Below are 23,499 nucleotides of genomic sequence, written 5' to 3'. Positions count from 1 at the left end.
GACCTCTGCCATTTAAAGCAAGTCAGGAAGCAGGCTGGAGGCACTGCTATGTGGCAACAGTTCTCTCTTTTTTTTCACCTTGAATTACTTAGCTAGATTTAATCAGTTTTGATAGAAACAAACTTAAACAAGTATTTAGTGGCATGTATATGCCAGTTACCCTTCCTGGCCGCAGAGCAAATTCCCTGTCTTCGTTGAGCTTACATACTAATAGGGGGAGAGAGACAACAAATAAAAGATAAGGTATGTCAGATGGTGACACGTTCTGAAGTAAAATGAAGGAGGAGAAAGCACCGGGGTGGAAATGGAAGACTGCCAACTGCTGTTTTAAACAGTGGTCAAGGAAGGCTTCACTGATAAAGGGATATTTGAGCAGAGAGGTAAGACAGAGAGTCAGGCAGATATCCCAGGGAAGAAGATTCCAGGCAGAGAAAACGGCAAGTGGAAAGGCCCTAAAGCAAGAGCATGTTTGGAGTGCTCCAGAAACATAAGGTGGCCACAGTCACAGAGTGAGGGAGAGGAGCATGAGATGGAAGAAGAGAGATGGAGGAGGGAGGTGGCATTAAGATTATATAAAGCCTTAGAGGCCAAGGACTTTAACATTGACCCTGAGATGAGAAACTGTAAGGAGGTTCTGAGCAAAGATGTGACATGATCTAATACACGTTTAAAAGATAACTGTGGCTGCTGAGCTGGGAGTACACTAGTTTAGGAATGACAAGGGCAAGGATGATGATGACAAAGAAAGAAAGGGCATTTTAAAAAATCAGTTCAAGGCCCATCAGCAACACCCTCAAGAGCTGCTGCTCATCACACTGGTCTCACTTTGCGAGCCAATCCACAGGCTGAAAATGAGCCTGCAAAGTAGTCACATATAAAAACTCTGCCCAGATAACATAGGGATGGTCCAGTTATATTCAGAAACTCAGATTTGAAATAAGAAATATGGAAAGAATCAGGTACCTAGCAGGGGGAAGAGAAACCGAAAGGTCATGAAACATCATGAGGCTCAAGGGACGATGACGAACTACAAGCGAGAGGAAGTCATGAGGAAGCAGAAGCACTAGTGCTGAACATACTTCCCTGCTTGATGAACTTTTACTGACTAACGCATTCACTAAAGACTGGATCTTTCTGGGATGTTTTCTTCTTTTTACCCCTCATAAGAAAATGAGACTCCTCATGCTGAGACTAGTGTGTCATACCACATACTTAACAGTGTTCACCGAAGAAAATTCTAACAGAAGAATTTTACCCATTAACAAACATAACACCATCAGTCCTGATAATAAATTAATACCTGGGAGAACTTTTAATTCAGCTTCATCACTATACTTCGGCGGCCCACCACTTTCCACTACGCAGCGATAAAGGCCCCCATCTCTTTCAGTCACGTTGCTGATGACCAGTGTTCCACTGGGGAGTTTGATAACTCTATCATCCAGAAGAAGAGGCTGTCTGTTCTGTTCCCACCTCACAAATGGGACCAAATCTGCATTAACTTCACAATTCAGAACTGCACTGTTTCCAGCATAAACTGAAGAAGGTTCCGGTTGGCTGGCAAACCTTGGAAGACCTGGACAATAAAGGAAAAGAAGAAATAAAATATCATTAAATATTACTTTAAAATGTAGTCATGAGGACCAGGAAGCAAGTCAGCCTGTGCGGCCACATGCATGGTAGAACCGGGGTCAAGAAGAAGGACCCTCAGCCAGGGGTGCTACCCAGACAGCAAAGCAAAAATTTCCACTGTGAAGAAATGAGACGGCCCAGAGAAAAAGACCTCTCACAGTAGTGAATTCTATGAGCTATCTACTTAGTGTCCTGTTATAAACTCCCCTTCTTTCTTGATTTGGCCACAACCAGCTTCTATCGCTTGCAACCAAAGAACTCTAACCAAGAGTCCTTTAGAATGGCAACTTCACAATATCTTTTTTTTTAAAAAAAAAGTTTTACTGAAATACAATTTATATACCATAAAGTTTACCATTTAAAGTGCACAATTCAATGGTTTTTAGTATATGCACAGAGTTGTATAGCCATCACTGTAATCTAATTTTGGAACATGTTCATCATCCCCAAAAGAAACTTTGTACTCACTTGTGGTCATTTCCCATTCTCTGTACCTATCCCCTTTGCTACCTCCTAATATCTTCATCTCCCCAACCCCAGACCTAGAAAACCACCAATCTACTTTCTGGCTCTATATACTTGCCTATTGTGGACATTTCATACATAGGAGATCATACAATGCAGGGATCTATTGTGACTGGCTTCTTTCACTTAGCATAATGTTTTTAAGGCTCATCCATGTTGCAGCAACTATAAGAACTCCATTCCTCTTTATCACTGAATAATGTTCCATCGTATGATTATAACACTTTCTGGTTATCCATTCATCACTTGACTGACATGTAGGTTGTTTTCACTTTTTGCTATTATAAATAATGCTGCTATGAACTTCCATGTACAAATTGTTATGCAGACATATCTTTTCATTTTTCTTGGGAATATACCTAGGAGTGGAATTACTGGGTCATATGGTACCTCTATATTTGACATTCTGAGGAACTGCCCAACAGTTCAGTGCTATCTTTTTAAATTATACACACAAACAAAAGTATATCCTATGATCCAGCAATTACTGGAATTATTAATTCTAGTAGTCTATTTTACAGAAATAAAGATTTGCAAAAGGCTGTTCACTACAATATTGCCTATAACATCAAACAATTTCTAGCCATGTAACTTCATCAAAAAGGGAATCTTTGATAAATCACAGTGTATCTATACAATGGGTAGTATGCAACTATTAAAAAGAACTTCTATTCATCTCTTAACTATTATTTCCTCCTGATATCCTGGTCAAGAGCAGGTTGAACAACTCTTCCATAGAATCTTGTCTGCAGCTAAAGAATTTATCATCTTGTATTAAAATTGCCTGTTTACTTAGATATTAGGTCAAAAACATTTCCTGAAGGATATGAAAGCTAAGAGGAAGGACGGACAAACCTAGCAGAGGAGAAGAAAGAGAAGAAAATGTGAAGGATAGGATTAATAGGCAGTTAAGGAAGCCATGAGCAAAGGCCAGAGGAAGAGGATGAAAGGGAACTCAAAGCATTCAGTAATGCCAGAGCTTATAACATGGTGAGGGTGGTGATGGTGCTGGAGGTGATTAGGGTGGTGATGTTGGTGATGGTGGTGAGGGTGGTAAGGGCAGTGAGGATGGCAGCAGGCAGGGACAGAGGCAGGGTGGGGTGTTAAGAAACGAAGCTGGTGAAGTGGAGGCCAGCTTATGAAAGGATTCAAGAGGCCTGTTCAAGAATGTGGACATTAACTTGATATTGTTACTGAAGAGCACTGAAGGGTGAGGAAGAGTGCTCTGACCACAGTGTGGAGAATGGACTGGAGGAGGGAAAGACTGAGGAGGCACAGTTTCAAGGCTGTGGTGAGGAATAACGAGGAGCCGCCTCAGGGAGGAGAATGTAGATCAAGTACAGAGAAGTTAGGAAGCAGAATTCACGGGATTTGGTGATTGGATGTGGGAGACAGCTGAAAGGAAGGAGTCAAGATTAAAGCCCAGTTTAACAACATAAATGTTAAACAGGAGCTGACCTAAGTGACATCATAGGGGCAGTATCATGCTAATTTATTTATCAATATGTCAGAGAAAGCTTGGCAAATAGATTTAAAAAAGAAGAAGAAAAGAGAAAAGGCAAATTGTCAAGAAAAACTAATTTTTTTCTCCTTTTATTTTTCCATCCTCAATCTGTGATTATAGAATAATTACAGCGGCTTTACATGACAGTCAAACTCAACTTTAAGCATTTGGCTCCAAAGAGAAAAAGAGCCATCCTACTCTGCATGAATGAGCAAATATACCCTGGAGTGAGCAGGAGATGGGGAACCATGACCCTGGAGTGGGAATGAGATGGAAAACTACTGTCTTGGTCGGTCATATTCTTTTTTTCACACGTTAGCATTTCACCAAGCTGAGAATAAATATAAGACAAAGATAATACAATTTCTGTACAATGTGACCCTTAATAAAAACTAACTACTTCATCTGGTACTCAAGTGAAGAAGCACTGATCTGAAGAATGCCAGTATCTACTACAAAACAGGTATGACTTATTCAGGAACCACCCATATCTTTCTCTTCTAGATCCTTAATTTTTCTTACACTTTCCATCATTCTGCAAATAAGGATGCTCTAAAAGGGAGTGAATGTCTTTTTCTTTACAATTTTCTGCTGTTCACCTTAAAAAAATACACACACACACATATATATAGCCTACAGATTTTTAAACAATTCATCCAGTTAAATGTCATTTCCTTGGTTAAGGCATAAAGGAACCAAGATTCTGGTTTATACTGCAAGTTTAGAAAACTATACTAAATGGCTATGCTGGGAGGGATAAAAGTTAGCAATCAAAGTGACTTGATTTTCCTACACAACTTCCCCTGTGATTTCCAAGTTAAAAAGAAAAACAGAACCGGCTCAATACTTCTGATAGCAAGTTTAAGCCATCTAAATCATAGAAAGTGGAAAAGTGCTACAGTTTATTCCATACAGTACTGAGCAAGTCCTAGCATAATCCCATACACACAGTATATGCTCAACTGATACTTGTTAAATGAGTATATTTGCTGTTATTGGTTAAATGAAAACTCTAAGATAATACTGCTTTTATCAAGATTTACTCTGTATAAAAAATTTGAAAATACAAATAAATTACTTAACAAAACTTACTTGCTACTGTGAGCTTGGCTGTTCTGCTGACAATAGTTCCAAGATTCTCAACAGTGGCTACACACTGATAATAGCCTTCATCAGGTTTATTGTGTTTGGCATGCACCACATTGGTGATAAATAAAGACCCATCTGGGAGAAGCTGGCGTCGATCATCCGATACTAAGTTTAAAAAAGTTCCATCTTTTTTCCACTCAATTTTTGGAGAAGGCTCAGAATATGCTGAACAGTTTAATATAACAGAAGAGCCTCTACTTGAGAGTGTATCCACTGGCTCCACCAGAAAATAAAATGGAGTGAATGTTCGAACACCGGATCCTACAAAAATAAAGAAAAAGAACAAAGTTAAGCAAAACTTTCTTACACCACTTCTGTAAGAAAATATAACATGTCTCAAAATTATTCTTAAATGGTTATGCTTTTTGGGTATGATACACAAATACAGTCATTTCACTATGAATGTCTAATAAATAAAATTCACTTTTTACTAGAAAATCAAAATTTGACCCATTTAGAATAAGATTAGGAAAAAAGACCCTGCTAGCTGAGATAATCAAACCTTGTTAGATGATATAGCTAATAAAAGTTTTATTTCAAACCCTACAATGGGATTTACAAATATTTTAAATTATCATATTCAAAGTGAAATTTTCTGTGGAACATAAAGGAGGCAGAAAATTGAAAGGATTCTTCGTTAGTATGGTATCCTTCCTATGTTTACTCACTGTATTTCTTTCATAAATTCACTATACATACATTTTCTCCATTTTTCTAGTGGATTATTCATCCTATTCACTTAAAAACAATCTTTGGGCATAGCAATCTTGTTTTACAAATATTCTTTTTTCTATTTTGACTTTATAATTTTTGTCATACGAAATAAATTTTAATTACGTAAAATTAAATGTTATACTTAAAAAGCTCACCTCTATTCCAAAATATAAAAAATGTCATCTGTGTTTTATGCTAGTACTTTTGTGGTTTTATTTTCTATATTTAATCTTCATCTAGAATTCATTTTGATGCAAAGAGCACAAGACGGATCAGTTTAATTTTTCTAAGTCCTTGACCAGTTTTTTCAACATGGTTCTTGAGAACATAATTTTAAAGAAAATATTCCTGTAAACCTTATATTCTCAGTCAGAGAAAGCTTTCCAACTTAAAGCTTAAAAACCTCTTTTCGTCAACACAACTACTCACCAACCCCCTTTTGAACAACTCAATTTGTAATCAAATTTCTTTAAGTGAACAATCAGGGAGGGGTAGTCCAATAAATTAAACTAACATTGATTTCCAAACATATCTACATATGCCTTTATACTTTATATATATCTACATACCCCACTTACTTACATTATGAATTAAGGATGACTAATTTATTACATAATTAAATAATAGTCCTAAATAAATACAAAACACACTAGCAGAAGGAAGGAAATAATATTCACTTGTTTTAAAGTTTTCCTATACTTATAATCATACACAAATTCCAAACAGACTAATTACCCTTTCCCAAACACCACAAGGGGGTCTCCACCCCTATTTGATGAACATAAAATTGATTTTTCAAGTCTTAAAACTCTTGAAAATGAGCTTACGAATTTTTCAAAGTAACCTGCAATGACATGCCTCTTATTCCATAAAAAATTTTATACTGAAGTAATTTACTGGAACTGTAGTAAAATAAATCAAAATATAAACTTCAGGGCAGTACGAAATGATGGCTAAACTAAGAGAAATTACTTTTATTCCTGTCCTATATAACTATTAAATCTTTATTATACCACTCAAATTTAAACAAAACTCAGGAACTTAAAAGAGATAAATGTATGTATTAGATTGGCAATCAAAATATGCAAATTAGCAATTTAAAATATTTTATTACATATATCAATAAACAAAACATTTAATTTTAAAACTTGGACAAAATTTTTGTCATTTGAATTACATCAATGTAATCGCTGGCACCCATCGTTTTCTTTTTTAATAACATAAATCTTTGTTGTTGGTGAATAATCCTTTATTGGGAACAGAGATTATTTTTTAAAAGATCTATCATCATTTTCTTTAACCACTTTTCCTTTGTCACAGTACGAGGGCCAGAGAGTCACTCTTTGGCTGCCTTTATATAAAAACTGTCCTTTATTTTTCATCAGGGTCCTGATTCCCTATCCACTTAAGTTTGCTTAATTTTAGTTTACTATGATCAAAGTCACCACACAAATTATTCTGAAATAGGCTTAATGATCCTGTCTGATCTCTTCTACATTCCCAGGTCTCTGCAAATTTCTCACTTCTTAACGAAATAGCTCTCACTTCTTGATAGACTATTCCTCACTTTTTGATAAAATATTTCACACTCCTTGACAGAATCTCATCTTACGAAAGGAAAATATCCACAGGGAACTTCTTTCAGTTGTAATCCCTCCACCTCCAGATATCAACAAATCATGTCACTCACTATAAATCTTAATTGTATAATTAATTTATTATAATTTATTATAAAATTTATTATAATAATATTAAATTTTATTGTACCCAGAGTAGAAAAATAACATACAGTATTTGAACACTGGCAGAAATAAAATGACATCTGCCTTATTGACCAAAGAGGTTCAAAGTTTTGATAGCAGCAGAAAGGCAGGACAGAAGGATAAGCAAGATTTTTTTTTTTTTTTTTAAAGATTTTATTTTTTCCTTTTTCTCCCCAAAGCCCCCTGGTACATAGTTGTATATTCTTCATTGTTGGTCCTTCTAGTTGTGGCATGTGGGACGCTGCCTCAGTGTGGTTTGATGAGCAGTGCCATGTCCGCGCCCAGGACTCGAACCAACGAAACACTGGGCCGTCTGCAGCGGAGCGCGCGAACTTAACCACTCGGCCACGGGGCCAGCCCCGGATAAGCAAGATTTTAATACACCTACAAATGTAAGAATGCTGTATAATGTTATTCATCCTAAGAAAATTCTCTCTTCATTATAACCTAAGAGACTAATGTCGAAGGACTTCCTGTTTCTTTTGCTCCTTCATAACATTACTTTCAACCATCCTATCCCATCCAGTCAGTCTCTCAATCTTCCATTCCAGCTTCCTGATCCTTTGGTGTCCACTTTCATCATACAGTTCAGGGTCTCTTGCTTCAAGTTCTCAATTTATAATTAAAAACGTTAAAGATTAGAAAGTTAAAATAATTTAACATTCAAAGGGCTCAACCAAACACATTCATGTTATCAAGAAAAGGCAACACTTGAGAGTTAACAAATGTTTCCCACCTTGTTTTGCCACATAACAATGCTCCCAGCTCCACAGCTCAGCACTTGTCTGCCCTGCACAGTTAATTCCTCCAAAGACTGGAGCTACGCAAAACTCCTTTTCTGGGAATTTCAAGTAAGGTAAGTGGCTAGTTGCTAATATTATATGGATGATTTTAATTGTCTGATAAATACATATGCTTTGAAAAACTTTTATGGTACAGGTATGCCATAAAAACAGTGACTGTCAACTTCTAATCAAAGCTGGATCTGAAATTCCTTGTCAGGATCATAATGTCCAAAAAGGGAAATTCATTTTCATTATTCTAATTTACAGCATCTACCTTCCCAACCACTCCCCCAAATGAAAAATATCTGAATTCACTTATTCAATAAATACTTATTATAATAAGAGTGCCTTCCTTTTCTTCAATTTTCAGCCTTCCTCCTCTCCCCTGTCCCCCCAAAAAACAGCCATAGTGGGAAAAAGGTTGGTAAAATGAAGTCAAGCAGACATGGTTTTGAATCCTAGCTCTGCTAGGCTAGTGAATTTATCTCCGTGTCTACAATTTTCTCCCCTATAAAATAGGAAAAATAATGACTTCCACTCAAGGAAATGTCTGTGAAGACGTGTACAGTGCATGCCTCACTGCTTGGCAGATAAGAGGTGTTCAATAAATAGCAACTAGTCATAGTTCCAAAGCCTATAATATTTCCCCCCAAATCGCTAACATCTAGCATGCTACTTTTCACTAATTTTATTTTAGAAATTGTTATGCATAAAATAATATAGACCTTATTTTTTTACTTTTAATCACATTTTGACAATTATGTGTAAAATAAGTGATCTTAAAACTCAAGTTTGATCATCTTTCTCCTCTGCCTAATTGTCAACGGCTCCCCATTATAGCTGATATAAAGTCCAAATGCATTACCTCGGCCTTTAAAAAGGGCTACTGGATCTGTTTTCTGCCTCTCTATAACCTAATTTCACATCACACTTTCCTCTAACTCAATAAGCTTCGGCCACATTATTCAATTTCTTGAACAAGCCATGTTCTTTCCCATATGAAAGTCGCTGCATCTGCTGTCCCCACTGCCTGAACCCTTGTTCCGCACACTCTTCCCTCACACAGCTAGGTTATTCTCATCCTTCATGTTCCAATCCACTGTCACTTCTACAGAGGCCCTCTCTGACAACTAGCTCTGAAAAGGTCTTCTATCCTGCCCCTATGTGTTCTTCTCAGCAATGAACCTTCTATGTCTGTTTTTAAGGCCTATCTTCCCCACTAGAAGGCTAGACTACAAGAGACTACTAAAATGACCCCAGGTTTGCCATTGCTACTTGCTGTTTGTACCTTGGTTTCTTTTTGTGTTTTATTTTTCTTTAAAAGATTGGCACCTGAGCTAACATCTGTTGCCAATCTTCTTCTTTTTCTTCTTCTCCCCAAAGCCCCCCAGTACATGGTTGTATATTCCAGTTGCAGGTCCTTCTGGCTCTGCTATGTAGGACGCCGCCTCAGCATGGCCTGATGAGCAGAGCTAGGTCCACACCCAGTACCTGAACTGGCAAAACCCTGGGCCACCAAAGCAGAGTGTGCAACCTTAACCATAAGGACACGGGGCCGGCCCTGTTTTTGTGTTTTGTTTGTGTGTTTGTATCCTTTTCAGGATCCTACAGATCAGAAAGGTGGCTGGGCCAAGACGGAATTAAGTATTAAAGATTTTTAGTGACTTTGCACAACATCAAATCTCCACTGTTTTTTCTAAGATCAGCCTCAGTCTCAAAAATTTTTAGATGATTTCAAATGTGTCCTTTGTAAAAATGTTTAATATCACTTTTTAAAGTGCCACAAATAATTAATATTAATATTTTATAATTCCTACATGATTGGCAAGACTAGGTACAATCTGATAACCTGCAAACAATACCACGTTCTGAACAGTTATCCGGAAATTCTCTACAACAATTCTCAGAAAAAATATGTTAGTAATAGTCTTAGTTAACATGCCAACGATATTAACGATATTTATATTTCAGCTCAAAATCGGGAGAAAATCTGAATTGGTCATTTTTCATCGTGCTAGATGAGAAAAATGTAAGAATTTTCACATTAACTATATAGAACTTTCATGAAAACATCTTATATGCAACTTTTTGTTATTTGTGGCCAGAAGATTCTCCTAAAAGTAAGACATTTCACCTAATACTTGATGCCAAGTTTTCTGAATTTCTGAAACAAGAATATTTTTCAGTTCTACTTTTGTGTATTACACTAATGAAAATATGAGTTAAATGATAATATAATGAGAAAATTAACTTGGAGGGGCAATTAAAGATCTGAATCATGACATTGTTTTACAATGCAATTCAATACTTCGTTAAGTGGTATATTTTTCTACCATGAGTTAATACTTTACTAATATTCTGAATACAAAATGTTTTATTACAGTAAATTGTCAAGTTCTTTTTAAATAGTATATCTCAGGGCCGGCCTGGCAGTGCAGTGGTCAAGTGCGCACGTTCTGCTTCTCGGCAGCCCGGGGTTCGCTGGCTCGGATCCTGGGTGCGGACATGGCACCGCTTGGCATGCCACGCTGTGGTAGGCGTCCCACATATAAAGTAGAGGAAGATGGGCATGGATGTTAGCTCAGGGCCAGGCTTCCTCAGCAAAAAAAGAGGAGGACTGGCAGTAGTTAGCTCAGGGCTAATCTTCCTCAAAAAAAAAAAAAAAAATCAATCAATCAATAAATAGTATATCTCCTTTGCAAAACATCATTAAAAACTTCTTTTCCAATGATCTACAATTACTTTGAGCAAATATAAAAATGGATACTCATCTAATTTGAAACATTCTAAATAACTCTGAACTGGATACAACTACACTCATGAATATTCAACTGCCTCTACTTTGTATGCTAATGTTTTAGCTTACTGATACAATTAAAAAGACTTGTAGTAGAGAGGTATTTGTGGGTTTTACAAAGAGAAAGGCAACAACTCAGTCTATTCTAGTTCTCAATGTTTTGCAATCTTCTGTGGGTTTTTTAAAAATCATAATGATAAATCTTTCATTAACTCATTGCCATTTGCAGAGTTGCTGGGTTTTCTGATTCATTTTAATGAATTATAGTCATGAGAGAACACTTGAAATCAAAACTGTCCTGGAAAATTATGGGTTTATAAAGTCGCCAGAGAAGAGGTAAAGAAAGAGACTGAGGGTAAGAAACAGCAAGCTATAAAACAGAAGTCAAAGGATCCAAGATGTAGTCTCAGCTTCCCTAACCAAATGCACCGATACTTCTAAAACAGAATGGGAATTATGGGACCAAGTCCAAAGGTATGATAATGTGGGGACCTGGATTTGGCCACCCCAAGATATGTTTCTTTGGCATGATGATTATTTGAGGCTAGTTACTTTGCAGACAGGAAAGCAACTGAAAAGTAGAATTTACTTACCCTTTGTAAGAGACATTTACATTGTAAAGGAACTCTCCATCTGTAAGGATATCTCCCCCTGTATCAGGAAGAAGGGGAGATGACCCTGTCTCTAGAAACTCTTAATCAATGGGGAAGGCAAGGACTTAAATCTGCATTTTATTGTGCTTGTCTGGTAACCTCCTGTAACTGACTTGCCTCCCTCTCCAACTTTGGCCTTCCCTTAAGGATTAAGCATCTTTCCTTAGGCTAGGAACTGATTGCTGTGCTCACCTGTGACCACCCAGCTCAAGACAACAGACTTGCCTCCTGCTATGCCCTCCCAGATAGCAGACCACTCCCTGCTGTGTCCATCAAGCACTGTGCCAACAGGGCAATCTTGTGACTATTGTGGGAGGGACATTTCAATCATATGTGAAACACCCTGTTTGGGGGTATATAACCACTCTGTGCACCCCACTTCTTCGGTGCCCTTTCTTCCTTCAGGAAGAAAGGCCCCAGGCCATAGTCCTCATCAAGCTTTGTTTAATTTTCTCTTGCTATTCTGTCTCATGTGAATTTAATTCGTTCTCCAGCCATACGAACCCACATTAGGTAGAGGAAAAGTCTTCCTCCCCTACAATAACAACAGTTAACATTCACTGAACAGGTACTATGTGCCAGGCACTGTTCTAGAGCTTTGCCGGTAATAATAGGAATTACTATTATCCCCATTTTACAATGCGAAAAGTGAGCCACAAAGAGAATAAATAATTTGCCCAAAGTCATGAAGGAAAGATCTGAACCAACTTAGTCTGGCTGCCCTGTCACCAAGATCATAAAGAGTAAACTTACACCATCCAATACAGAAGCCACTTAGTGACATGTGGCTACTGAGAATTTGAAATGTGACTAACCTAAATTAAGATTTGCTTTAAGTATAAAATGCACTCTAGATTTAGAAGACTTAGTGCAGACAGACACAGAATGTAAAATATTTCATTAATAATTTTTATACTGATTACACATTAAAATATTTTAGAAATATTCACTTAAATAAAATATTAAAGTTAATTCCACCTATTTCTTTTTACTTTTCTAATGTGGTACCTAGAAAATTTTAAATTATGCATGTGGCTTGTACTATATTTTTATTGGACAATGCTGTACTGGACCATGTTACTCTTCATTAATATGCTCAAAAAAAAGACAAGCAAACTCTTTCTAAAGAAAAAAATAGTTGCTTTGTTTCTGCAAAGGTTACAAATCATGATAGTAGATACGAGGGATCAAAGCAAAGCTCTTTCTGGTTGTCAAGTGGTCTACTATCTAAACACTAAAAATTAAAGAATTTTAAGCAATTATCAGCCTCAATTATTACCCTCTCTGTAACATCTGCTCAGAAATGTCTATTTAGAAACCAAACATTTTAGAAACTTTTAATTAAAAATTGCAGTAACAATCAATTTGATTCCAGCTTAACACAAGGTTGACACAAGGGAAGCCATATTGTAGAAAAGAAACCACACCATAACTTTAAATGATCTCTGATTACCTAGCTCAGACATGCTCTGTAGATTCTGTGGCTCCTCCCAGCTACTTTAAGATGATAACGTTTTTCTTTTGAGTTCCTTGGGAACGTGATGACCCCCAGGCAGAGAGCCAATGCTGACAGCCACCATCAATGACAACTGAAAGATCACAGTATAGGGCGTTGCTCCATTCTCTGATGCATATCCAGTAAACAAAGGACTATCAGGAACTGGGACCAGAGGTCTGCCTCCACGGAGACCAGCCGCCTCCCCAACCTGGAGACCAGCCCCATATATAATTGGCCTGTAGTCTTTGTTCTGGGAGATGGTTCTTTTGGACCTGTGTTGGCCATCTTCCCCCTTGCTAGCAAGCTGTAATAAAGTCCCTTCTCTCCTAACACCTTGCCTCCTGACTGTCGGCATGTCTTGTGGCTAGCAGATGACCCCCTTTGGGCAGTAACAAATTCATTATTGACAAATGTTCAAACTACGGGACGAAGGTTTCTGGGAAAAGAATAGTCACACAATTTCAGAATGTCACCCACAAATTACCTATTAATTACAAAGGAGGAAATGTACCTTCATAACAGACAGATCTGGTGGTTACCATCTTGACTAAGTGATCAAATTCAATATTACCAGTAGTAAGACAACCTGACAGCAAATGTGTCCTGATGGGATGCAGTAAGAAGCACTGTAATATTCTCGCTAAGTGTTTAACCTAATTCTAAGCATGAAGAAATAATCACACAAATCAAGAATGTGAGACATTCTATAAGACAACTGCCCTGCACTCTTCCAAAAGGAGTCAATGTCATGAAAAACAAAGGCAAAAGGGTTGTTCTAGATGAAAATAGACTAAAAAGATAAAAAGCAAATGCAATAAGGGAATTTTTATTGGGCCCTGGGCTACAAAACACATTTAGGGAATAATTGAGTGAATTTAAATTTTGAGTATATTAGATAAAATTATTGAATTAATTTTAATTTTCTTAGATGTGATTAATGCTACTCTTATTGCAGGAAAATGTCCTTATTCCTAGATACTTTTGCAATATTAAAACACTGAGAGAAAAACATCACATTGGGCTATTGATTATCTAAGCAATTACAATATACCAGAAACTATGCAACATGCAGATATATTTACTCTTAGGCATAAGGATGCAAGAAAATTCAGACAGGTGGAATTAATTATATTAACACAGAAGAGTTATAATTTAGAGAAAAATAATCTCTTTGGCCTAAATGAAACAGCAGATCTTTGTTTAGTTGTTCAGCTTTTCCAGTGATCCTTTAAGCTACCCCACATCATTCTAATAAATTCCTTTTCTGCTAAAGTTAGTTAAAATTTGTGATGCTTGCAATAAAAAAAACTGATACTCTGGGTATGTAAGATTTTTCAATAGATTTAATATCACATTTTCATATAATGAAAGAGTTAGAAATTAATAAAGTGACAGCATTTTAAGAAAAGTGTTCCAACTATTCTATCAATTTCAGAAAACCTAACCTATTGACTATCAAATCTACATTCTAGCTCTTTGAGGAGAAATTTTTATCATTTATAAAAAAAAACAGTGGACATATCCTTTCTTAATAAGAACATAATTTATCATCTTATTTTTCTATTTTTAATGTTAAACATCACTTTTCACTGCTATTTCTAAAGTATGCCTCTTATAGCCTTTGATTACCTCAGCTTTGTTCAGGGAAACTAGATAAAATAAAACAAAGATTAGGTAGAGGAAAAGGGTCTAAATAATAATCTAATTACCACAGATCACTAGGTCCAAAAAGGCATATTACATATTTATAAGCAGTTTCAAGAGCTTAAGTAACAATAACATCAAAGATTTCTGGGCTTCAAGGGCTCTACAAAATAATAATTTATACATGAATTCTTCCAAAATATTACTAAGGATCTACTATGTATAAGATAAAACATTTTTCTTTTGTTTATTGTTTCTTGCTTCACCTTAACCCACTCCCATCCCCACAATACAATATAAGCTTGACGAAGAGCAGGAACCTTGTCTGGCTTCTATAGTGGCTGCTTAATAACTATTTGTTGAATGAATGAAAGATGCTAAGCATCTACGTTACAATCAGACACTAGTCCCCACCCTCAGTGTGCTTACAGTGGAGACACACGATACAATCACAGCTCACACAAACACTCACAGAAGGTTCTAGTGGGAGCCATGACAGGGTAATGCACAAGGTACACAGAGAGGCAAACTGGCCTAGAGAGTCAGAGAGGACGGTCATGCAAAATGTGATTATTAACATGAAACCTGAGGGATGAGCCAGCCAGAGAAGAGCAGAATGCATCCAAAGGAACAGCAGGCGCAAAGGCCTAGAAACAAGATGGTAGTGGAAGGGGCAAAGTATGCAAAGAAATTCAGAATTGGATATGCAAGGACCAGATTGTGAGGATTTTTATATGCTAAGTTAACAAGTTTGGCAAGGGTTTTAAGACGAGAAGTGAAGATCACATTTACTTCTTATTAAAAGGATCATTCTTGCTGCAAAATGGGGATTACTTTGAAAAGAACAAGGCTGGAGATAGGGAAGCCACTGCAGTAATCTCAGTTGAAACATGATGAAGTCCTATTAAGTAAGTAGTAATAGTGACCAAGAGAAATGAGTAGATCTGATGAATTTTTAGGGTCAAATCAAAAAGCCTTGGAAAAAGATCAGATGTGGAAGTGAGAGTAAATGTGGAGTAAAGGCAATGGAGGCATCAAAGATGACGGACAAGTTTCTGGCTTGGACGATGGCTGAATAGAGGGAAAGGGCAGAGTCGGGGAGATCACTGTGTTTACTAAAGACATGGAGCGTTTACGGTGCTTACGTGACATGGATGTAGAGGATATACACAGGCTTGGAACTTAGCTGAGATTCAGGATGGAGATACATATTGAAACTGAAGTTATAAGAGAAAATGAGATAGATTAAGAAATGTAAAATCCAAAGAAAGCCGAGGACCAAATTCTGCAGAACACCAACATTTAAAAGAAAGGCAGAGAAAAAGCCTGCAAAAGTCACAGAGGTCAGAGAACAAGAGAACACGGCACCCCAGGTGTCAATGGAGTATTTCAAGGAGGAGGAGGAACTGCTGAGAGTAAAATACAGATGGACACTCATTCACTGGATGTATATTGAGAAGGTCACCAATGACCAAGGCAAGAACAGATTTAGTGTAGTAATGAAGACAGATACCAGAGTACAGTGCACTCAAGAACAAGATGGAAAATGAAGAAATAGAGCCTGCAAAATGTAGAACAGCACTTCTCAAATTTTAGTATGCAGACCAATCACCTTGTTTAAATCCTGTTAAGTTCAGATTGTGATTCAAAGTTCTAGGGTGGGACCTGAGATCCTACATTTCTAACAAGTGCCCAAGTAATACAGATTCCGCCAATCCACAAACAACACTTTTGAGAAACAAGGATATAGAAACTAGAGGAGCAATGGGTTGGTAAATAAAGAAGATCTGAGTTTGGTCTTCTTTTATGTTCTTTGAATAGAGGAGAGACTGAGCATGCTAAAAGATGGAAAGAACCAGCAGAGAGGGTGAAATAGAAGATTCAGGCAAGAAGAGGACAAGATTAGGATCCGGGCTTCCAGAGATAATGAAGTAGCCAGGATTATACTCACCCTTATGCCTCAGACAACTAGAAAACTGGACAAAATCAAAAATCAATGCTTTTCAGACACTGGACAACAGACAGCACAGGACTGTGATCCCTGAGAGAAAGTTAACAAACATGGTGAGCCCTAAAATTGCCCCATCTTGCAGCCTATAGATATCCCATCTTTCCAGGCTTCAGCATGAGGAAGGGGAAAGCAAAGAGAGCTCCACAGTCTCACACAGTTAAAGAGACACAGATTAGAGTTGGGGAGGCCAAGGTGACTACAATTTGCAAGGCAGAGCACCAAAGAGGAGGAAGCCGCAGAGAGAGGGGAAAAAAACAAACTCCAGAGTTTGGCAGAAGAGTCCCCTTGAAGCTTTGGATGACTACTAATGTGCATATAAGGGGACTGAAATTGTAAAAAGTATGTTTTCTAACCACAAGAGAATTAGACTAGAAAACAATAACAGGTATCTGAAAAACCCTAAAATATTTGGAAATTGAGCAACATACTTCTAAATAACCCATAGATCAAAGAAGAAATCACATGAGAAATTACAAAATATTTTGAACTTAGTGAAAATCAAAATACAGCATGTCAAATTTGTGCATTGTAACTAAAACAATGCTTAGAGGGAAATTTCTTTTTTTTCCCCTAAGATTTTATTTTTCCTTTTTCTCCCCAAAGCCCCCCAGTACATAGTTGCGTATTTTCAGTTGTGGATCCTTCTAGTTGTGGCATGTGGGATGTCCCCTCAGCATGGCCTGATGAGCTGTGCCATGTCCGCGCCCAGGATTCGAACTGGCAAAACCCTGGGCTGTGGAAGCAGAGCACGCGAACTTAACCACTCGGCCATGGGGCCGGCCCTTAGAGGGAAATTTCAAGTTTTAAATGCCTATATTAAAAAAAAACGTGTAGGAGGATTAACTTTGGATCAGAGAAGGGACATTTGTTGTAACAAGAAGGAAGGACGAGAATATGGGTGAACTTGGTGATAGTTATAGGAGTCATTAATTGCTTGTATAGTCTCTAAAGTATGAGGTAAGTACAACATTGAAGTAGCTGCAGTGAGAATGGAAGAAAGCACTAAAAAGGGAATTAGGATTACTGGGCTGCACTGAGATCCCAGTTAAGGTGGTGACTGCATTTAAAGAAGTTCAAACATGAGAACACGATTTTGTAGAGTCTAAAGGGAAGACACTTAAAACTGAATGTTTCTAGGCAGATATGAAGAAGTTGACAATGAAGTAAGAAGGCTGAAGGTGTCAGTAAGTGGTTGTGAATGGAATCTAACAGGGAAGGAAATAAACAGGAGTGAACTGACACGGGTAAAAATGGTGCCAATATAATGTAATAAACCTGGAAGCACAGAAGACTGTAGTGAGACTGGGATGTTATTTTAATATTTCAGCACCGCTGAGTGATGACAAGGAGTAAGGTGCAGTTATGGAAGATGGTGCTGGAAGCGGCATGAAAGAGAAGTCACTGGAGATAAGGAAGTCAAAGAACTGAAGACGATATTTGAAAGGTGAGTTAAACAGACACCCAAATTATCCAGAACAATGCTAACTTGGAATGAAGAGGAAGATTGTAAAACACATAAAGTTTTCAATGAATGAAAGTGAAGAGGAAGTACACAGAAGATAATGAACGAGAGAAAAAGATAACATTCAGTGGCCCCCATCCTGAAACAGCAGCAATTTTATAAGAGTAATTATTTAACATTTTTAAAAGCTATTTTTCTTCAGTAATCAGCTGTGTTCTAGAGAGCTGATGTTACTCTAAATATCACTAATAGGGTACTTTTCTCATATGGAAAACAAGCATTACTGATTTTATACAAATATACCATCATATATATACAAATTGTTACCAAGCTCAGCTAAAAAAAATAATTCTAAGATGCATTAACTCTTTAACACAGAAAACAACATATGAATAATTTATTGAAAGCTTTTGCTGTCAGCAGCTTTACTAACAGGAGTAATAATTATGAAATCTCATATGACAATCAAACAACTTAAATATATGCAAAAGCGAAGAACACAAGACTAAGAATGCTTAATGAATCTTATGATATCAAAGCTATTTTCTGCAAAGGATGCTGTGGATGCACTAGCTCTCATTGCAAAATAAAGAGATGTTGCAGAAAAATCATGTGATAGTCTCACAAGGTCTACAGAACAGGTTCTAGATTTCTTCTATTCAACTGTATTTACTGATAGAAATAAACTGAGTTCAAAACTTGTTAAGTCAATCCTGCATTAGTAACCTGTCATATTAAGTCACAGACAAATTCATATTTCATTCATTGAGCTCTTAATCTTTTGATAACACACTTCTGATGTGAAATGATCCTGGGGAGTGAAGAGAAAAGAGGAGGAAGCCTCTAAAATCCAAGGAAGACATTAACAGCATCGGAAGGATAAGACACCAGCCCGAAAATACTCACAATGAAGCCATGTATATATAATAACCAAACAGGTGTAAACGCATTTGTGGGAGTAAAACAAGACTTTTCCACACTACTATCGCTGCATATCATTTTCATACAGATGCAGCAATTAGTTGCTAAAATGAAATGCAAATGATCCTTAATCATTGTAAAAGATGCTCAACCTCACTTATAAGAGAAATGTCAATTAAAACTACATTGAGATATAATTTCTTACCTATCCTATTGGCAAAAGTCCAAATGTTTCACAACATACTCTGTAGGCAAAGTATAGAGAAACAGGGTGATGGAAATGCAAATGGCATACCCACTACAGAAGAAAGTCTGCAACATCTAGCACAATTCCATATGCATTTACCCTTTGATTTAGCAATCCCATGTCTACGAATCTATCCCAAATATACACTGGCCAAAATACGAAAATAGGTACAAGAAAGACTGTTCACTGCAGCACTCCTTGCAGTAACAGCCTGGAAACAACCCTGATGCCCATCAGTGAGAGACACACTGAACAAACCACGGCATACTGACACAATGAGGTACTAGGCAGTTGTAAACGAACTACAGAGTAACTTTACCTTCTACCGCGGAGTGATCTCTAGAACAAATTAAGTGAAACAATCAAGGTTGGAGAAAACTGGGTATATTTATCTAAGAAAGGTGGGATATTAAAGCATACACATACACACACACAATTTTTAATCCATATAGGGAGAGGAAACATGGTTAGAGGAGACAGAGATTGAAGCTAGATGTCTCTGAACAGAACTTGTTCACAGATTTGACTTTGGGACCACGTAAATATTTTCCATGAAAATATTAAAAAACAAAATTAAATTTTAAAAATCCCTAAAAATTGAAAGCAGAAATGAAACAAATCTGAATCTCCAGTTGTCAGTATAACCACACAGAGAATTGGTCTAAGAGAATTTAAGAACACAACAACCAAACTATAATAGTGGAATATGCCCTAAGAACCAAAGAACTGCAAAAATTTTAAACTGTTTAATAACCATTTTGTTGCAGTTACTATTGGTATTGTTATTCTGAGACTGGTGTGTGTGTGTGTGTGTGTGTGTGTGTTGTAGGATAAACCAAATTAGTAACATCATGACATCATGGAGAGCAGGATTCTCAGCGTGGAAGAAGAGTGATACAGATAAAAAATCATGTATCCTTCAATTTTAATTGTTAGTACCAATATAAATTTGTATTTTATTTATTTAAAAAATATGCATTTCCGGGGCTGGCCCTGTGGCCGAGTGGTTAAGTTCGCGCGCTCCGCTGCAGGCGGCCCAGTGTTTCGTTGGTTCGAATCCTGGGCGCGGACATTGCACTGCTCATCAGACCACGCTGAGGCAGCGTCCCGCGTGCCACAACTAGAAGAACCCACAACGAAGAAACACAACTATGTACCGGGGGGGCTTTGGGGAGAAAAAGGAAAAAATAAAATCTTTAAAAAAAAAAAATATATGCATTTCCTAGCTCACTTCACTGAAAAGGCCTAGTAATAATGACGAACCCAGTAGTAGTGAGTACTTTCTACATCCAGATTTTGGCTCTAAAATCCATTTTCCACACAAAAGAACCTTCAAAAAACTGGCTAGCTGCAGCTCTGCAATTGGAACATGAGATGAATCTGGAACATCTTGTCATACCAGAAAACAAGCTATCAATGACTAGTAGGGTCATCCCAAAAAACTTAAGAGGCTCTTCCTGGTCAAATATGAAAGATTTAAGCATCAATAATGATAATAATGCAATAAATCAGAACATTCAAATATGCTGAATTCCTCAAAAAAATAAAAACTAATTGGTCACCTTTGGAGAATGTTACAGAACGAAATCATTATTTTGAAAAGTAGCATGTAAGAGTGAAAGAAGTAAGCATTCTTCCTAATCAAACAGTTCCTCATGGAAATAAAACTGTTGACAAAAGTGAGTTTCTGTTTATAGAAGTATCCCACTTAATAATGAAGGAATGCTACATCACCATTTTGCAACCCCTAATGAATTAACAGCTCTGGGCAATAAAAAAATCAATGGCCCAGGAGTCAGCAAACTTTTTCTTAAAAGGGCCAGATAGTAAATATGTTTAGGCTTTGCAGGCTAGATGCAGTTTCTATCACACGTTCTCCTTTGTTTTTCATTTTCCTTTTTTTAACACTTAAAAGATGTAAAAACCAACCAGGGCACCATGGAGAAATTGCTAATTCTAGGATTGGGGCAGAAAACATAAAAGATGAGTCTGGAGCATCCTGTAGTGCCAGAAAGTAAGGAAGTGCTTAAAAAAAAAAACCAAGATGAAGCTATGCCAAAGGGGCAAATGAACCAAATAAAAGAGCTTCCAACGGCCAAAGCTGGAAAAATTTGAACAAGAAAATAAAGTAGTATTAGATTATAACCCAAAATATAAAGCAAATATCTATGAGTTTATACTGATATAAATAAATAAATGGTTGAATTTAAAAACAGAGAAAATGGGGGCAGGCCCCATGGTCGAGTGGTTAAGTTCGCGTTCTCCACTTCGGTGGCCCAGGGTTTCACCGGTTCGGATCCCGGGCGCAGACATGGCACCGCTCATCAGGCCACACTGAGGCAGCATCCCACATGCCACAACTAGAAGGACCCACAACTAAAAATACACAACTATGTACTGGGGGGCCTTGGGGAGAAAAATTAAAAAATAAATAAATAAAAATCTTTAAAAATAGACAAGACGAACATCCCATGCAGAAGAATTCCAAATAATTTATAGACAGTCCACCCATGAGGAGGAGGAGCATAACTCTCCACTCTTTAAGCGTAGGCTGCACATAGTGACTTCCTTCCAAAAAGAGTATCGTATGGAAGGGGAATTGGGGCTAACTTTACAGTGGAGAAACGTGACAAACATTAACTACCTCAGCCCGACAATCAAGGTCAACATCAACAGTGATAAGTCATGTTGATATTATGTACCCTGGAAATGATGTGATGATAATACAGTCACACACTGCATAATGATGTTTCAGTCAACAACAGACTGCTCATACAACGGTGGTCCCAAAAGGTTAGTACCATCTATAGCCTAGATGTGCAGCAGGCTATACCACCTAGGGTTGTTAAGTACACTCTACAATGTTCACACAATGACAAAATTGCCTACCAACACATCTTTCAGAATGTATCCCCATCGTTAAGGGACGCATGACTGTAGTTGGCACGTTATCTCTGTGTTCTTGCTCCCAAAACCGTAACCCCAGTCTAATCACGAGAAAGACATCAGATAAATCCCGAGAGAGAGACGCTCTATAAAATACCTGACCAAGTATTCCTCAAAACTGTCAAGGTCATCAAAAACAAGGAAAGTCTGACAAACTGTCACAGCTAAGAGGGCCTAAGCAGATAATGACAACTAAACATAATATGGTATGCTGGATAGGACTGTGGAACAGAGTAAAAGGACATTATGTAAAAACTAGGGAAATCTGAATAAAGTATGGACTTCAGTTAAGAATTACGTATTAATATATGTTCATTAATTGTAAGTAATGTGCCATTCCAATATAAGATGTTAACATCAGAGGAATGTGGAGTATATGAGAACTCTCTGTGCCATCTTTGCAATTTTTCTGTAAAACTAAAATTGATCCAAAAAATAAAGTTTACTAAAAAGTAATAATTATGACATTTATAAAATAATTGGAAATATAAACACTACCAGGTATTTTATGATAGTGATTATTTTCACTTCTCATTTATTAGGTGTGAAAATCCTTATGACTGACAAAATATAAATGCAAGAGCACTGAAAAAGACCAGGTACAGAAGTTACATTGAGTAACCCATTAACAACTACATTCAGGATCAATAAAATAATGAACATTTCCGATGAAACTGTCATCAACTAAATGCTATATTTAATGTAAAATTTTTATTGAAAAATCAGCCAAAGTACTAGCAAAAATAAACAACATAATTAAGCAAAGAGAGTTCTAAGTTATTTGCTAGATAACCATATGTTTTGCTCTTATTTTAACCACTATCTAGAAATCCAGCAGGTGAACTTTAAAAAGCTCAACCTGACTATAGCAGCTGACACTTGTCTAGTACCTAGGGTCCTCTATTAAATTAATATTCTCTATCCCCCAAAGATAAAAGAGCAGTAACTACCATTGATCCAGTGAACAGACGTCGTCAAAAAGCTATCTAATCCCTCCTGAGTTACAAATGTGGCTTTTCTACAATGAATTCTGCAATTTTACCTTATTTCAATATAAGCATAAATACACACTCTAAAGGCAAACAAAGGATGTGGGAATTAGCCACATAATTTCTCCATTTGAACAGATAGTTCAACTTAACACACTTTTATTGAGTAATCACAAATCATGTTAAGTGTTCATTTAAATAACTTTTCTTGCAGGTGTCACAGGAAAGAATATAGCTCAGTATGCACAAAGCAGAATCG

At 37.1% G+C, this 23,499-nt stretch overlaps 1 protein-coding gene across 5 annotated transcripts in view; it reads right to left on the bottom strand.

Annotated features, from left to right (window-relative positions):
• LOC124235408 (neogenin) overlaps positions 1-23,499 on the bottom strand; it is a 247,023-nt gene that overhangs the window by 176,497 nt on the left and 47,027 nt on the right. For all 5 annotated transcript variants that reach the window (XM_046653310.1, XM_046653311.1, XM_046653307.1 and 2 more), the window contains exons 2-3: positions 4,754-5,071; positions 1,301-1,576 (exon numbers count right to left, since the gene is read on the bottom strand). In XM_046653310.1, the coding sequence (XP_046509266.1) occupies positions 1,301-1,576; positions 4,754-5,071 (594 nt within the window). The remainder of the gene's footprint in view (positions 1-1,300; positions 1,577-4,753; positions 5,072-23,499) is intronic.

This window comes from Equus quagga, chromosome 2 (genome assembly GCF_021613505.1).
Source record: "Equus quagga isolate Etosha38 chromosome 2, UCLA_HA_Equagga_1.0, whole genome shotgun sequence".
In the NCBI taxonomy this organism is placed as follows: Eukaryota; Metazoa; Chordata; class Mammalia; order Perissodactyla; family Equidae; genus Equus; species Equus quagga.
This window is presented reverse-complemented; position numbering and strand designations above follow the sequence as displayed.